The 14,694-nt window shown below is 55.3% G+C and overlaps 3 protein-coding genes across 3 annotated transcripts; 2 read left to right on the top strand and 1 right to left on the bottom strand.

The window, feature by feature from the left end:
- Positions 1 to 3,081: 3,081 nt before the first annotated feature.
- Positions 3,082 to 7,730, bottom strand: CUTC (cutC copper transporter). Its single transcript, XM_050898578.1, has 8 exons — positions 7,659 to 7,730; positions 7,525 to 7,584; positions 7,076 to 7,285; positions 5,755 to 5,790; positions 5,208 to 5,341; positions 4,607 to 4,634; positions 4,098 to 4,203; positions 3,082 to 3,502 (listed from the first exon to the last, which is right to left on the bottom strand). Exons 1-8 carry the CDS (start codon positions 7,726 to 7,728, stop codon positions 3,391 to 3,393), a joined length of 756 nt encoding a protein of 251 aa, XP_050754535.1. The 5' UTR covers positions 7,729 to 7,730; the 3' UTR covers positions 3,082 to 3,390.
- A 383-nt stretch (positions 7,731 to 8,113) lies between these two features.
- Positions 8,114 to 13,416, top strand: LOC127017499 (cytochrome c oxidase assembly protein COX15 homolog). Its single transcript, XM_050898576.1, has 10 exons — positions 8,114 to 8,121; positions 8,946 to 9,068; positions 9,315 to 9,501; positions 9,723 to 9,890; positions 10,409 to 10,490; positions 10,830 to 10,984; positions 11,892 to 12,005; positions 12,298 to 12,634; positions 13,093 to 13,140; positions 13,405 to 13,416. Exons 2-8 carry the CDS (start codon positions 8,968 to 8,970, stop codon positions 12,427 to 12,429), a joined length of 939 nt encoding a protein of 312 aa, XP_050754533.1. The 5' UTR covers positions 8,114 to 8,121; positions 8,946 to 8,967; the 3' UTR covers positions 12,430 to 12,634; positions 13,093 to 13,140; positions 13,405 to 13,416.
- LOC127017501 (V-type proton ATPase subunit e 2) lies at positions 12,908 to 14,667 on the top strand. The gene is made up of 3 exons (XM_050898577.1): positions 12,908 to 13,011; positions 13,093 to 13,140; positions 13,405 to 14,667. Exons 1-3 carry the CDS (start codon positions 12,908 to 12,910, stop codon positions 13,496 to 13,498), a joined length of 246 nt encoding a protein of 81 aa, XP_050754534.1. The 3' UTR covers positions 13,499 to 14,667.
- The last annotated feature ends 27 nt before the right edge of the window (positions 14,668 to 14,694 follow it).

Genomic DNA, 14,694 nt, shown 5'->3' with positions numbered 1-14,694 from the left:
GGATGACACGCAGTTAATTGTTAACTTGGTGCTATTGCACAACACCACAGACCAAAGCAGTGACCAAAAGGGCTTTGGAAACTGCATGGGCTCTGGGGGACAGAGGAGAGGAAGACCCAAGAAAGAGATCAAAGGGGAGATGCAAGGAAGCCACTGTCACAGAGTCCCTGCAGGACACCACAGCCATTGCTCAGAAACCACAGCCTTCATCAGTGCACACCAACAGAGACAAGCTCATATGGACCCACTAAAGTCACTACTTTGGTGCAACAGACCTCTCCTGCCAGAACAAGCCTGCTGAATGCTGCCAAAAAGTCCAGCAAAGGCTGGTCCCTGAGGAGCCAAAGACGACAGTAGCCTTTTTCTCATGTGCCACCCAGCGAGGAGGCCCAGGACACCAGCAGTGCTCCAGGCCTGGGAACTTGCAGCGTCTGGCAGCTGAGCTGACTGCATGCTGCAGTGGTCTTTCTGAGTCCCCAGGATCCGGGTTCCTTTTACCAACTTCTTCTGGCCTGCAGAGCCTGGAGACTGTCCCAGCTCTTCCTTTTGCTTCTCCCTTTCCCACATCTCTGTGTTGTCTGCGTGTTACAGCAGCTGGCTGACGACAAAACCCAAGAGAGACTTGGAATCTTCATTCTAAGGCAATCCCAACATCTGAGACAGCCAGAGGACCATTCCTGAAGGGGGTGACTGCCACTAAATCATCACCCTGCTGCTTAGAAAGGTGGAGGTGTGGGTGCAAGTGGGGATGGTGCTACTCTAAGGCTGGAACTGAATTTGCTTTATCATGTGTGTTCTTGGGGAGCAGTAGGTAAAAGGGGACAGTAGGGTGACTGCAAGGATTCTGCTGTCTCATTGTTCATGGAGTTAGTAGATAGCTCAGAAGTCAAGGGCGATACAATGAGTAATTGCTCAGGAACAACCCCCTTACCATCAATACCAGAGAAAGGTTCAATGTTCAACTCATTGGTTAATTATTATTGGCTTGTCTGATTAAATCCACGTGTTTTTGTAAATAAAGCTACCCCTAGTGCTAGGTCCTCCAGCTCGGAACAAATACACTGCTGATGAGAGCAGCAATCTGCTGCAATGGATAAAAAACAAGTGAATGGAGCAGTCACTCCCTCAGCCCTTCTCCATCCAGAGTGCTGATGTGATTCTTCTTTCTGCTCGTTGGCACAGGTGTCCTCTGGCCTTGCTCATACCCACCTGGAATGCTGCTGCCAAGGGGACCACTTGCTCGTGACACCCTCCTATTTAATGCCCTGTCCCATCACTTGTCTCGGCTTTCAGTACCTGTCACAGCCCATCCTCAGCCCGTCTTTGGTCTCTCATTCAGAGTTGAAGTGCTTTGCTCAGCACAGGATGACAGCTACCTATAACGTTCAAGGCAAGCACACCTCCACTTTCTCTACCCTCATACCTGGGACATGTTCCTCCTAAAAACGCCCAGAGCCACCTCACTGTCCTTCAGCTCCTTCCGTAAAGCTTCCTTCACTACAATACCCAGAAAATGTTCACTGGGACCAAGCTAATCAAAGCGGCAAGACCTCTTTGGCCAACCATACCACACCATTTCCCTGTGCTCCCCTGCCTTTACCCATCTGTTGTCCACCATCTTATAACTTAAGTTTTCAAAATTAGGCCTTGCTTCATGCCTGTCATACACAGGGTCTGGTCCAGGACAGAGGCTTCTGCAAGGCAATCTACAAATTAGTCCAGCCCTCGCTGCTCATCTCTGTTTCTGAAGGGTTTGTTTCTCTGCTTTGTTATGCTGTAACCCCAAGTGAGTTCAAAAGCTTTTTTTTCTTTCCTTTTTTTTTTTTAAACTTTACATAAAAGGAAAGAACCAAACTCTGTGTTTATGATGCTGGGGGGGGCTGTGTCAGCAGAATATTCATGTTAATTTTGCTACTGGTATCTTAATCATCACCATGACTCATGAAATCTCACAACATAAGCCATGAACACTTAAATCAGGTATTCTGAACTATATTGACTATAACCACAAATTTAATCATTTCTTCTTCTGAGTTTGGATCCTTCCTACTGCCTGTCAGTGCTGAAGCAGGCTCTGACACCAGCACTAAGCAGCCATTCCCTTCCCAGCTCCTATGTTGCGAACTACCACATACGTTCCCAAGGTGTGTTCTGGGAGACACTGATACCTCTGATGGATCCATGTGAAAACGTGGATGTACCCTTTGAGCTGAAGATACGTAGTTAGTCTTGGTTATAGGTTTTCAATGACCTGATTCTGTTTAAGGTGACAAAAGGTGCTGCCACCTTGTCAAATACTACATTTTCCTGTACATCCTCACAGGCTGTATGCTATTGCCAAGATGGGCAGACAAATCTGAACCCTGTTTTTTGCTTCCTAAGAAGGTCCACTGTCTCTGCTGTCAGGGGGATTCTCTTCAGCTTTGTGGATCTTTTAGAGAAGAGCAGGCAGCAAGAATAAGGGTGCTTTATCTCTGGGTCTCTACTCTTTTAATGGACCACTCTGACGCTGTTCAGATCTTTCATTGGGTATTTTGCAGGGTAACTGAAATGAGTCTAAGGCTTCAATTCTGACTAGGCAGCAATGACGCAACAGGCACATTCCCCCAAGCACTGTCTGGAGAACAAGCAGTTTGTGCTTCGTGTTGGGAAAAGGACCTGGAAACTCCCTGAGGAAAAAGCATCTTGTCCTCCCAAGGAATCTCATCATATGCCCACCCCAGCTCAAGCGCTCATGGCCCACAGCCCAGGATGCCTCACAACCACCTCACCTAATCAGTCAGGTAGTTAGAAGCTCCTTCCCATTAGAACGTGTTCATCACGTCTATGTATCAATGTGCTTCTCTCTACCTAGCAGCTGCTGCGTTGCTAATCCCCACCTATCCTACTGGCTGACCACAGCAGGCCTTGTTTTCCAGCTGTGGCTATGATGTTTCCCTCCCTGGCATTCTGGGTGTGACTGTACTCTCCTCTGGTGCAGTAGGGGCCTGATTAATTCAGGCTATGCAACACAGATCACAGTCTTACCTGTAAAATATAAACAAATTTTTAAAAAGCACAGCGAGAGGGGGGCAGCTGCAGTGTTTATTTGACAATCACATGCAGTGCTACACAATTCAGTCCCCCTACTTGCTCAGCTCCCTTCCTCCCAAATACTGCCAAACAGCTTGTTGCCGCAACATCTGGGAATGAGTCCTTTTATTTAAAATGGCCAGTGTAAGTTTCCAGGCCAGGGACTGGTCGTTCAAGGGAAGCCAAGGGAAGAGATGTCAGGCTTCATCACCTAGTTCACATCCTCTGCAGCCTGAGGACGGAAGCAGTACCCATCTGTCCATGTGGCAGGGAAGACCCTGGAGTCTCAGCGCTCTTGTCCCAGCACGGTGCCTTCCACTACAGAATATTCTTTGCGATCGCGTTCAGGGTCCTCACTTTGGCCACATCTGCCACCTTTATGGAGTATTCAGGGGCAGAGAAGGACGCTCCCATGGCAACGTTCGGATTTCTGTCAGGAAAACCACTGGTTACTATCTGCAGGTGATACAGATGAGTAAGACACACTAAGAAAAACCCACTGTCTCCCCTAGTCTCAGCAGTGGCCAGAGAACCTGCTGGTGCCACCCAATCCAAAGATGAGACAGTAACTGAAAGAAGAATAACCCAAAGGTAAGAAACAACAGCATCAACAGAAACCCAGTGCAGCCCTGTGGACAAACATAAGCCATTCCTCGCTCATTCATCAGAGGCACATCCCACTGGCCTCCCAAATCCCACGCTTGTGTTAATGGTCTAAGGCAACTACACCAGAGCCTGCCTTCCCGAGTGCCACACAAGTGCACTCACAAGCCCTAGCGCAGCAGTAGCAGAAGAAATGCCCCAAGGATCCGGTTCTGCATGGAGCTCAAGTCCAGACGATGAGCACCGCTGGAATCTTACACTGCAGAACAGAGAGCCAGGCATCATGATCCCAACCACAAGAGCGCAATTAGCACCCAGGAAGCTGTTTGAAATTTATGCCTGTTCTACAAACTTATGTTCACATTAATCCAGCTTTTCCCTTGTACAGTTTTGCTAAAAAATAAAAATAAATGATCAGTTACCTGAACTTCATCCCTGAGTCTCGGGCTGAGCGAGCAGAGCAGTGAAACTCAGAAGCAGTAGAGCCTTCCAGAATCCTCTGCAGGTTGCGCTCTGTGATGCCACCCCCTGGTGGGAAGAATCCCGATGTCACGTACAGCACAGATGGCACTGTCCCAGACCTGACATCACCCCAGGACCCACCCCCTAAGGGACAAGCGCCATCTACACTGAAGGGAAAAGACAGCCCTTGGGACAACGGAGACCCAGGCACATGAAAAGAGACAGGAGAAGCCTTGGCTCATGTTCTCCCACAGATCTAGAGCTGTTCCCAAATTCTCCAGTGAGCAGCAGCTGCCGGGCTCTGCCATCCCCAGCTGGTTGCGTGACCTTTACTTGCACCAGGGCAGGAGCTCCTCCTCCTGGAGACCCGGCTCAGACAGCCAGATCAGACAGCGCATCCCAGGGCAAGAGGCTAGGAAGCAGGGGCTAGGGACTACAGGACCTGTTACAGATGACAAAAAACCATTACCTGGCACCACCACAATTCTGCCCTTCGCCTGGAAGAAGAATAACATGTTAGCGATGTTGCTCAGCACTACATCCACACGTCCATTTGTGGGGCAGCAAAGAAACCTTATATGCAGCGCCTTCCATAAGCTCATGGATGTCACCACGGCTTACGATTTGTGCACTCTCACCCATTTATTTTGTCCTATTCATGTCTTACAAGGAAAAGTGAAAAAGAATTTGCAGTTACAGCTAAGACAACTTGTCACCATTTCCTCCTACCTCTCTATCCCACCTGGCTACCTCTCGGGTACATCTGTCGCATTTTCCTAACAGGAACTGTGAGACCCCCATGCTGTTTGCGTGGGCTAATCACACCAGCTGCTGAAACCGACTCCTACCGCCCTCCTCCCAGTCTGCGAGCAAGAACAACCCAACCAGTCTTTGCTGTGGGAGACTTTGGGGTCCAGCCCACGTGGACATGGGAAAACAGATTAAAGCCAAGCCAGAGAGGGAGGGCAAGCGCTTCTTGACAGAAGTTCCCTTACAGAAATAAGGAGCTGTCTCCAGGCAATGCCCAGGAAGCAGCCACAGTAGACCAGGGGAGCACAGGGAACACTTACCTGTTCCGCAAGCCTCTTAATTAAGGACAATCCTTCCAGCGCTGTGCTGTCACAGCCACTCGTCAATACCCGCTCAAACCCCAGAGAAATCAGGGTCTCCAGTGCCACCAGAGGGTCGTGCACCATGTCAAAGGCTGAGAGACCAACACAACAGCTCAGAAATCACTCCGCTCATCGTGCTGAAGCCCTGTTCCCCAGCCAGCTCAGGAGCCCAGGAGACAACGATAGGAAGGGTCCTTCTCACAGCTGGCCACCACTGCAGGGAGCCACAGCTCCTGGCTATAATGTCCCCCTCACAGCAGTGGCAGGGCCACCGTGCTCAGCTCCTCACAGGGCAGTGACACAGCCCCCAAGCCTGGATCCCCTGGACCTCTCCCCTCCTGGGGGAACAGCACAGCCACCGCCCGCTCTTGCACAGCATGCGGAGCTTCCCCCCCTCCAAAGAACAACCGAAGTATATTAAGCTCAGCTCCCTCCCAGCCCCACCTTCCCCTGGCAGTGGGGCAGAGGCTGGTCCCTGCCAGGGACACTGTCCCAGGCGACTCACCTCGGTGAAATGTGACCGGCAGGGGACGGCACACCGCTGCAATAAGAAGACATACGGTCAGTCAGGGCTGGTACAGAGAGTCCCTTGTGCTAGAACCAGAAAAGCACATGAGATGAAAGAGGACAAAGGCTTCTCGGGCCATTCCTGGGGAGGTCAGAGGAGTCACAGTACTTGCTGGGAACAATGCAGCTGCTGCTTTTTGGCCAGGCTCTTTGGTGGGGAAGAGTTCTGCCCGTTGAAGAAGCAACAAACCTTTGTTTTTATGAGTAACACCAAAAACCCCAACTTATCTGGATCATGTAGAACCCTCATTCCCACCAGAGATGTCTTTCTCTGCAGGAAGGAAGCAGGGAAGCTGTATCATCTACCTGGGGAAAGGACAGGACCAGTGCTCTTTGAAAGCAGGAGAGCTGATTTTTGTGATTCCTTTCACTACCTACATTTTCTGCTCTCAGGCCACAGCAAACTTCGCCAGTGGTGCCCTATTTACTAGGCAAAGCTTATTTATTTCTGTGACAAGAAATCCAACTGCCTCCTGCCCTGGAAACACTGGTTCCAGCACAGCACCTCATTGCTCTAGTGGAGGCAAATCCTGGCAAGACCCCTCTCTTTCACTGCACTCCCTACAGCACATTCACCTTCATACGAGAACCTTATCACCATATCACCAGGGAAAGGCTCAGCCCTCTTTAGCTTTGGCTGTACCTCACAGAAAAGACATGGAAGCAGATTCTCTTTCTCTCTAGGTGTTAGGGGTCTGGACTAACAATTTCCCACTGCAGCCTCAGTAGCCTTTTATACGTTTCCACCTCTCTCTCATTATCTTTTCTCACTGGGTGTGTTAGAGGGAAAAATGAAGATGAGTTGCCAGCTACCCGCAAGGCCAAAGTCCAGGAGACACACATCCTAGACACCTGTAGCAGGGACGTAAGCAAAAGAACAAAGGGCAAAGAAAATGAAAAAGGGGAGAATCCAACAGTTTAATACTCTGATGCCCCCAAAGCAGCTCACCTAAGCCTCTCTCCTTCTTAGACCCTGCTATTATGTCCCAGGTGGCCTCAAACTCTGTGTGAGCTGCTTGGGGCAGTGGCCCTCGGTCTGTAAAGCTTCTTATCTATTTAATGTCTCACTGGTATGACAATACATGAAACTGGAGAAGGTGGAGAGAGATGGCAAGACCACAGACAAGATGTGCAGACCAAAGCACCCTGCGCAGTTCTTTCTACAGCATCGGACAGAGCACCACTGAACTCCTGCCCCAGCAACAGCACAGGTATCGCACAGAGCTCAGCACAGCGTTTCTGACGAGAGACACTCTTACCCAGCAACGCTGTGCAGAGCTCTGTATCAATGCGCCCGTCCTCAGTGAGGGCCCCGAACACCAGCCCGTCAGCCCCGTGCAGCTTGGCAAGGCGGATATCGGCTTTCATCACTTCCACCTCCCGGTCCGAGTAGAGGAAATCTCCGCCGCGAGGTCGGATCATCACGAACACCGGGACTCGCACGCACTGCTTCACCACCTGCAGGAGTCCTGGCGGGGAAGGCAGAGAGGCAGCTCAGCACCCAGCTACGGCAGCTCCAGCCTCCGGGGGAGGGGTACACGGGGCAGGGGGGAGGCCAAGCTGGCGGGAGGGGGACAGAGGAAGAGGGGAAGGGGAAGGAAGGCGCTCAGGAGGGTGAGCTGGGCACGCTGACCCCCCAGGGAGGGGGCGCGGCCCAGGGGAGGGGGAGGACCCGGGCCACCGCGGGGCGGGGGCGGGCGAGGCTCACCCATGCTCGGGGTGGTCCCTCCTTCCACGAGGCCCGCGCACAGCTCGATCCGGCCGGCACCTGGGGAGAGGCGCGTCAGAACCGGCCCCGCCGGGGCCCGCCGCGATGCCGCACCCGAGGCCCCCGGGCCTTACCTCCGCGCTCCGCGTTGACGGCGGACTCCACCGAGTCCACGCACACCTCCATGAGGAAGCCATCGTCCATACCTGGGGGAGAGCGGCGCCGTCAGCCCGACCCGCCCCATGGCGGCCGCCCGGCTCCGCACCAGCGCCGCCGGCCGCGGCCCCGCCCCCGCCCCACTTCCGCCGCAGGCCCCGCCCCCTCGCTCCCGCTTCCGGCCTCGCCCCCTCGCGGCTCGGGCCCGCGCCGCCCGCGGGCGCGAGGGCGGGCGCGGGAGGGTGGAGGAGGGTGGGGGAGAGCCGGCGCGCCTCGTTCACGCGCTGCGGCGGAAGCCCCGCCTCCAGCCGCCGCGGCCCCGCCCCCGCCGCCGCCCGGGCCCCGCCCCCGCCTCGCACGCGCCCTCACCTGCGCTGGCGGCGCGCGGGGGTCGCTGCTGGCTCTCGGTCACGTGCCGGGGATTGTCATGGTGACGCCCAGGTGTGTCCGGAAGTGCTCGCCCCGCTTCCGGCGGCGCGCGCCACTTCCGGGGTCACTCGGGATGCTGCGTGCGGCGCGCGGCGGCGTCCGGCTCCTGCTGCCCGCGCGGGGCGGCGGCGCCGCTGAGGGACGGGGGGCGGCGGCGCCGGGCCCGGCCCCCGCCCCGCTGACCCGCGTCCGTCTCCCTCCGCAGCGGTGCCTTCAGCGGCGGCTCCTGCAGCAGGCGCCCGCGCCCGCCACCCCGCCCGCCGTGGGGCGATGGCTCCTGGCCTGCAGCGGCGCCGTGGCCGGTGCCGTGGTGCTGGGCGGCGTCACCAGGTGAGCGCGGCACCCCCCGCCCCGCTGGCACCGGTTCGTGCCCCGCGGCCGTGTCCGCGCCGGGGACGTTGAAGGGGCTCAGAGTTGCGGCCGTGTGGAGGGAGCGGTCCCCGCCGCCCGCCCTCCGGTCCCCGCCGCCGATGACCCACTTAGGCTGTCCCTGCGGCCCGCAGCTTCCTCCCACACCTGGGACCCGCCCCGAGTGCGCCTGCGAGAGCTCCTCTCGTCTTTCATCCCTGGTTGCAAGGGGACACCGTGGGGTAGGACTGGGAGTACCGGAGAGGCCGTCCACGGTGCATTGATGCCAGCTGGGGATAACTTTCTCTTACACATTTTTGGTAATTTTAGGTCTGTTTGATCGCTCACAGATTCCCTGATCTCCATCCTGTTTCTGACTGTGAGTTTAAGGGTTGTCTGGTGCAGCCAACAGCTCTTGCTTTGGTTCAGTAGATTTCCATGCTGTCAGGGAGTGAATTGTGCCCGCTTGTGTCTCTGTCTGCTCCCAGGCTGACAGAATCGGGCCTTTCTATGGTTGACTGGCACCTAGTGAAAGAGATGAAGCCCCCGAGAACGCAGCAGGAGTGGGAAGCCGAGTTCCAGAAGTACCAGCAGTTCCCGGAGTTTAAAATGTGAGTGAGCAAAAGTGGAAGGAGGGTGGGCTGGGAGCATCCCTACTGCAACCGAGCCACTCAAGGCACTCTTGTAAGAAGGGAAGTGTTTTCTAACGTCACTAGGAAGGCACACAAAGGATGTGTGATGGTGGCTCCTTTGCTGTCTCTTCCTTTCTCTGAGGAAGGTGATCCCTTGTCGTGTGAAGTACGGCATAGGACTGCTGCATCACATGAAACGGTTCTTTGTTTTACTGTCTTTAACAGCCTGAATCATGACATGACGCTGACAGAGTTCAAGTTCATTTGGTACATGGAGTATTCGCACCGTATGTGGGGCCGCGTTGTGGGTTTGGCCTACATCCTGCCTGCCGCCTACTTCTGGCGAAAGGGCTGGCTCAGCCGCCCCATGAAGGGCTGTGTTCTTGCGCTCTGCGGGCTGGTCTGCTTCCAGGTGAGCAAGCTCTGTAGCCGCAGGGATTAGCGGCAGCATCTCCCGTGAATATCTTCTGATGGAGCGTAGCTGAGACAGTGGGATTCATGAAAGCTTGGGGGGTGTCAGCACTGGTAGCTGGTTGAAGGTGGCGGAAACTAGTTACTTTGCCCCTAATGTTTGTCTGCTCTTAGCAGTTGCTGCTGCCCTGTCTGGCTCTAACCCCTCTCCTGTTTTGTCAGGGGCTGCTGGGGTGGTACATGGTGAAGAGCGGACTGGAAGAGAAGCCAGATTCTTATGACATTCCTCGGGTCAGCCAGTACCGTCTCGCAGCACATCTCGGCTCCGCACTGGTTCTGTACTCCGCTAGCCTGTGGACGGGGCTGTCTTTGCTGCTTCCGCGACACAAGGTATGGAGTGGTGTGTCAGCAGTCAAAAGCGTAGGGTAGTGTCAATTCAGAGGGTTGGGGTGTGATGTGAAGGGTGAGGAAAGGGTGTGAAGGGCAGTGGTGCTTCTGTTTTAGTCTCTGTTCCTGACTGATCCAATACTGTGTTACAAAATACCCTTTCTGTAAACTTCTTGGTTATGGGACGCTTCCTTTGACTAGTGCTGTTCCGCTCAAAAGTGATTAGTCTCAGAGTTCGTGCAAGCTCAGGCAGGGGTGTGCCTGGCTGGGCTAAATGGTTTGTGCCAGTAACTGTCCAGTGGCCACTTCAGTTTCTGCACAGGGTTGGACTCGATTAGCCGTGGTTTTGAGGAACCACTGAAGTGTGACTGTGCTGTGTGGTGGTCTCTAGATTCCTCCTGTAGAATATAGGCCAACCCCTTGGCCTATATATGCAGTGAAGGCTTTTCTTACCTGCTGTAAACAGCACTGGAAATGCTTTGCCTTGATTATTTTCTTTTTTTTTTTTTTGTACTTTACAGTTACCTGAAACCCATCAGTTCCTTCGCTTGAGACAATATGCTCATGGCACTACAGCTCTCATTTTTCTTACCGCTCTTTCAGGTAAGACTGTTTCTTTCTGCTGTCCCATCTGCAGCTCATTCCTCTCTGCCCTGGTGTTGTGGGGTTTTTTTTCTGGTCTGGCAAGGACTGCGGGCAACCCCACCATGTTCTCTGGGAAAACTTTATTGCTGTCGGGGAGCTTACAGTCGAGAACCTCCCTTACTGGTCTTTCCTGAGCAGGTGGCGATGCGCCTTCCAGCCTGCCTGTTGCTGTGTGATCTCTATATGTGTTTCTAAAAGAAACTCAGGATCAAGCTGAGCTCTTGAGTCAGAGCTGTGTGGCCTGGAGTGCCACCTTTGCCTACTCTGGTAGTCTCATTTTCTGCTCTGGAATTGCAGGTGCCTTTGTGGCAGGGCTGGATGCTGGCCTTGTGTACAATTCCTTCCCCAAAATGGGGGAGCGCTGGATCCCAGATGACCTCCTTGCCTTCTCCCCCGTGCTGAGAAATATCTTTGAGAATCCTACAACTGTACAGTTTGATCACAGGATCTTGGTAAGTGCTGTCTTCCTGCTATGTCTGTGCTGCTTCTCGGTTGCCTCCTGCAGCCAAGCTGTCCTCCTTGGGCCGTGGTTCTGTCAGCTTGAGTGATGTCCAGGGTGTCCGAAGGTCCTGGGAGCGTGTTACCAATTTGCTTCTGCAGAAAGAGGAAGTTTAGCACTCTTATTTTCAGTGTGGTCTCCTTCCTTAAGGATGTCTTCCTCCTGCGCAAGTTACAGACTTCGTTTCTTTGTGTCTCCTTTTCCTTAACATGAGCTACAGACCAGGGTAGCCCTCGCTATTGAAATGTCTGGGAAGGTTGTGTGAAATGAAACTTGGAAATCCCGATATTGAATGCTTCCTCCAGCGTTTCTGAACTTGCTTTACACCAGTAGCGCCCTGTGAAAATATCTCAGCTAGTTAGAGCAATCCAGATATTAAATACCACTGCTGGCACTGCTGTGGACTAAGCCATCACTAAGACTAAAAAGAAAGATTAAGTGACTTAGAAGAGGAATCACCTGGGGTGACCTGCACAGCAAGATTATGCTGGTGAACTACAGCCAAGTGGTGAAAATGAGATCAATTTTCCAGATGACAGCTTCCACCTGTAGTTATCAAGGTGACAGATGGGGAGAGGGCAGAAATAATCCCTAATGACTTGAAGAAATGAGGAAAAGCTGTTGAAAGTAAAGTATTAATTTGGAGAAAAATGGAACTCTATAACTTCAGTTAAATTTCAGGGTTGGTAACTTGGCAGGCGTGGGAGCTCCGGGATTTGGTCATGGCCATTAACACATTTCTGCAGTTAAATATTGCTCACAGAATTTCTTTTACTGCATGGAAGGCACAGCCAAAGGCCACTGCACCCATTTCCTTTGAACTTTTCTCGAAGGGTGGTTGTTTCCCTTCCCTTCTGTAGGGAATCGCCTCAGTCACAGCTGTCACAGCACTGTACCTCTTCTCGCGGAAGATCCCACTCCCTCGCCGGACCAGGATGGCAGTGACTTCCTTATTGGCTGTGGCTTGCATACAGGTACTGTCTTTTTTTTTTTTTTTTCCCCTTCTATTTTTTTTTCTCCCCCTAGTCCTTTGTAGCGAGTTCACAAGACAGAGCTGTCCCCTGCTTGGATCTGTGCTGGCCCCAAGAGCCTGGAGCTGAGGTGGAGCTGCCTAGACCCGGGGCCTCACCGTACTGCATGCACAGCCTGAATTTGAGGGTGGGAGGTCTGGCTGTGGCCATGGGCCTTTCTCCATCATGCTCGGTCTGGGGATGTGTACCAACGCTGCATCCACAGCTGCTCTTACCTCTTCTCCCTTCTTGGCAGGTGGGCCTGGGCATCAGCACCCTGCTGCTCTATGTCCCCACGCCTCTGGCCGCCACGCACCAGTCGGGCTCCCTGGCACTGCTCAGCATGGCGCTCTGGCTCATGAGCGAGCTCCGGCGGGTCCCCAAGTAACCCACCGGAGGGAGAGCCCTCCCGGGGGAGCTGTGCCCGGAGGCGGCAGAGACCCCCCCCACCCGGGGTGCACGGAGGGGGGGACGTGCGCCCAGCCAGGCTGTGCGCAGGGAGGAGGCAGCGGGTGTCAGCGCGGACTTTGTAACATAAAGGAGTTTTTACGGAGCGGCTGGTGTCTGGCTGGGTGCCTCCTTTCCGGAGCGAGGTGAGGAGGGACGCGGGGAGCCCCGCCGGGAGCGGCAACAGCGGGCGGGGGGGCGGCGAGCCGCGGCAGGGAGGGGAGGGCGGGCGGGCGGGCGGGCTCCCTTTCGCGCCCCCTGGCGTCGGCCCGGCGTACGCCCGGCTTCGCGTCTCCGCCAATGGGAGGTGGCGGTGGCCGCAGGGCGCCGCGCTCGGCCCGCGGATTGGCCGCCGTGCGCGGCAGTGGGCAGAGCGGCATCCGGTGCGGCGGCGATCGGTCTGTCGGTGCGGAGCGGCCATGACGGCGCACAGCTTCGCGCTGCCGCTCGTCCTCTTCTCCGCCTTCTGGGGCCTCGTGGGTATCGCCGCCCCCTGGTTCGTGCCCAAGGGGCCGAACCGCGGGTGAGTGGGGGCTCCGGGGGGATACCGGGGGCGGGGCGTCCGGGACCGGGCCTCACCGTCTTAACGCCGGTGTCTCCGCAGGGTGATCATCACGATGCTGGTCACCACCGCCGTGTGCTGCTATCTCTTGTGAGTACCGCGAACCGGCCCCCGATACCGCCCCCCCCACCTCCCCCATCCTCCGTGTGGCTTCACCGGGCCCAGTGGCTGCTGCCCAGCCTCCTGCCCGTGGATGAATGGGACAGCCCCCGGGCTGCGGCCTGCTTCCCTCCGGGGCACTTCACCCCTCGGGGCAGTAGTCTCTCTGCCAGCCCCTTGAAGCAGCAGCATCCCAGGATCCTGGTCCCTGTCCCCGTGCTAGCAGGGCTGACGGCAGGTTGGGTCCCTTTGCAGCTGGCTCATCGCCATTCTGGCCCAGGCCAACCCCCTGTTCGGGCCGCAGCTGAAGAACGAGACCATCTGGTACGTGCGCTTCCTCTGGGAGTGAGCAGTCCCCGGGAGCCGGTGCCTGAACAGATCCCCCCCCAAAATCGTCACCGTGAGTGGGCAGAGGGCTGGGGTGGCAGAGATGTCCACGCTTGCCTGCTTGTGTCTGGCTGGGGAGGGAGCTGCAGCCTGGTCCTTGCTGGGTGGGAGATGCTTTGGCTTTTGTGCATTGTGGTTGTGGTGAGCTGCTCTCAGCATGGGGCTGCTGGCTCTGCGCTGGGCCTGAGCAAACCGGGTGCTTCCCCCTGAGCCTATGGTTCTCTAGGTTTGTGGGGGTTCCCTTGTGGGTGCAGTTTCATGTTAACTTCTCCTTTCTCCTTCCCCCAGCTCTTGCTGCTGTTCCAGCCTCTACTCTCCCGTATCAGGCAGCCCCCAGAGGTGCTGGGACAGAGGCTGGACCCGCTGCCCCAGCACACCCTGAGCACTGCAACCTGGACCAATGATGGCTGGGCCCCTGAGCATGGCAGGCAGCAGCCCTGCCTGGGACGAGGGCCTGGTAAGCCCAGCCCTGGGAGCAGCCATGCTACCAGGGAGAAATCCCCTCAGATGGCCGAGTGCTGCAGTCACTGACGCTGAGCACCGTCCTGAGAGAGCTCTGTGTGTAGTGCCAGCGGATCCTGTCCCTGCAGTGCTCGCCCTGCTCCCTCCAGTGTGCTCAGCCCTAGGCCCCCCGAGTGAAACCCCTGCTCCCAGCCCAAGCTGCCCAACTAGTTACCATATCCCTGGTCATTTCAGGCACTGGCTGCCCCTCTGCTTGAGAAGGCAGGAGCTCATTGCATCGTCTGTTCTGTGGTCAGTCCCCTGCGGTGAGGGTGGTCCTTGCTAAGACAGGTTCTGGCTGTGGGTGTGAGAAGGGAGGGCTGACCCTGGAAGAGTGTGCAGACACCCTTGGGTGTGATTAGGAAGGTGCTGGGGTGCAGGGCAGGGGGTTCTGCTGCTTGGCAGCCTGCTGGAGAGGATTAAAGGGGTGCTGTGTCTCCTGCCTCAGTAGTGAGGGTGCTGCAGTGTCTAGGTACCACCACCACCCCAACCTGTCCAGGTTCTGAGAACTGAGTAGGGCATTGTGTTTTCAGTTTTCCCTTATTTATCACATAATTTATCTGTATTTATTTATTCATCTGTGTTTGCTAAATTTGTGTTGTGGAAATAAATCCTTTTTCTAGTAAGCGATGCTGGAGGCGGAGTCACTTGCTGCTT

The sequence above is a fragment of the Gymnogyps californianus genome, chromosome 6 (assembly GCF_018139145.2).
Source record: "Gymnogyps californianus isolate 813 chromosome 6, ASM1813914v2, whole genome shotgun sequence".
Classification (NCBI taxonomy): Eukaryota; Metazoa; Chordata; class Aves; order Accipitriformes; family Cathartidae; genus Gymnogyps; species Gymnogyps californianus.
The sequence above is the reverse complement of the archived record's forward strand: the minus strand, read 5'-3'. Positions and strand labels throughout refer to the sequence as shown.

Bases quoted from the DNA above. Each gene is read 5' to 3' on its own strand.
- CUTC (XM_050898578.1), bottom strand. From the start codon at position 7,728: ATGGACGATGGCTTCCTCATGGAGGTGTGCGTGGACTCGGTGGAGTCC. The intron at 5,342-5,754 runs GTGAGTCGCCTG...TTGGTCTCTCAG, and splicing joins GCCGGTCACATTTCACCGAG to CCTTTGACATGGTGCACGAC. The intron at 4,204-4,606 runs GTAATGGTTTTT...TCTTCCCACCAG, and splicing joins CAGAATTGTGGTGGTGCCAG to GGGGTGGCATCACAGAGCGC.
- LOC127017499 (XM_050898576.1), top strand. From the start codon at position 8,968: ATGGTTGACTGGCACCTAGTGAAAGAGATGAAGCCCCCGAGAACGCAG. The intron at 10,985-11,891 runs GTAAGTGCTGTC...TCCCTTCTGTAG, and splicing joins AGTTTGATCACAGGATCTTG to GGAATCGCCTCAGTCACAGC. The intron at 12,006-12,297 runs GTACTGTCTTTT...CCTTCTTGGCAG, and splicing joins TGGCTGTGGCTTGCATACAG to GTGGGCCTGGGCATCAGCAC.
- LOC127017501 (XM_050898577.1), top strand. From the start codon at position 12,908: ATGACGGCGCACAGCTTCGCGCTGCCGCTCGTCCTCTTCTCCGCCTTC. The intron at 13,012-13,092 runs GTGAGTGGGGGC...GTGTCTCCGCAG, and splicing joins CCCAAGGGGCCGAACCGCGG to GGTGATCATCACGATGCTGG. The intron at 13,141-13,404 runs GTGAGTACCGCG...GTCCCTTTGCAG, and splicing joins GCCGTGTGCTGCTATCTCTT to CTGGCTCATCGCCATTCTGG.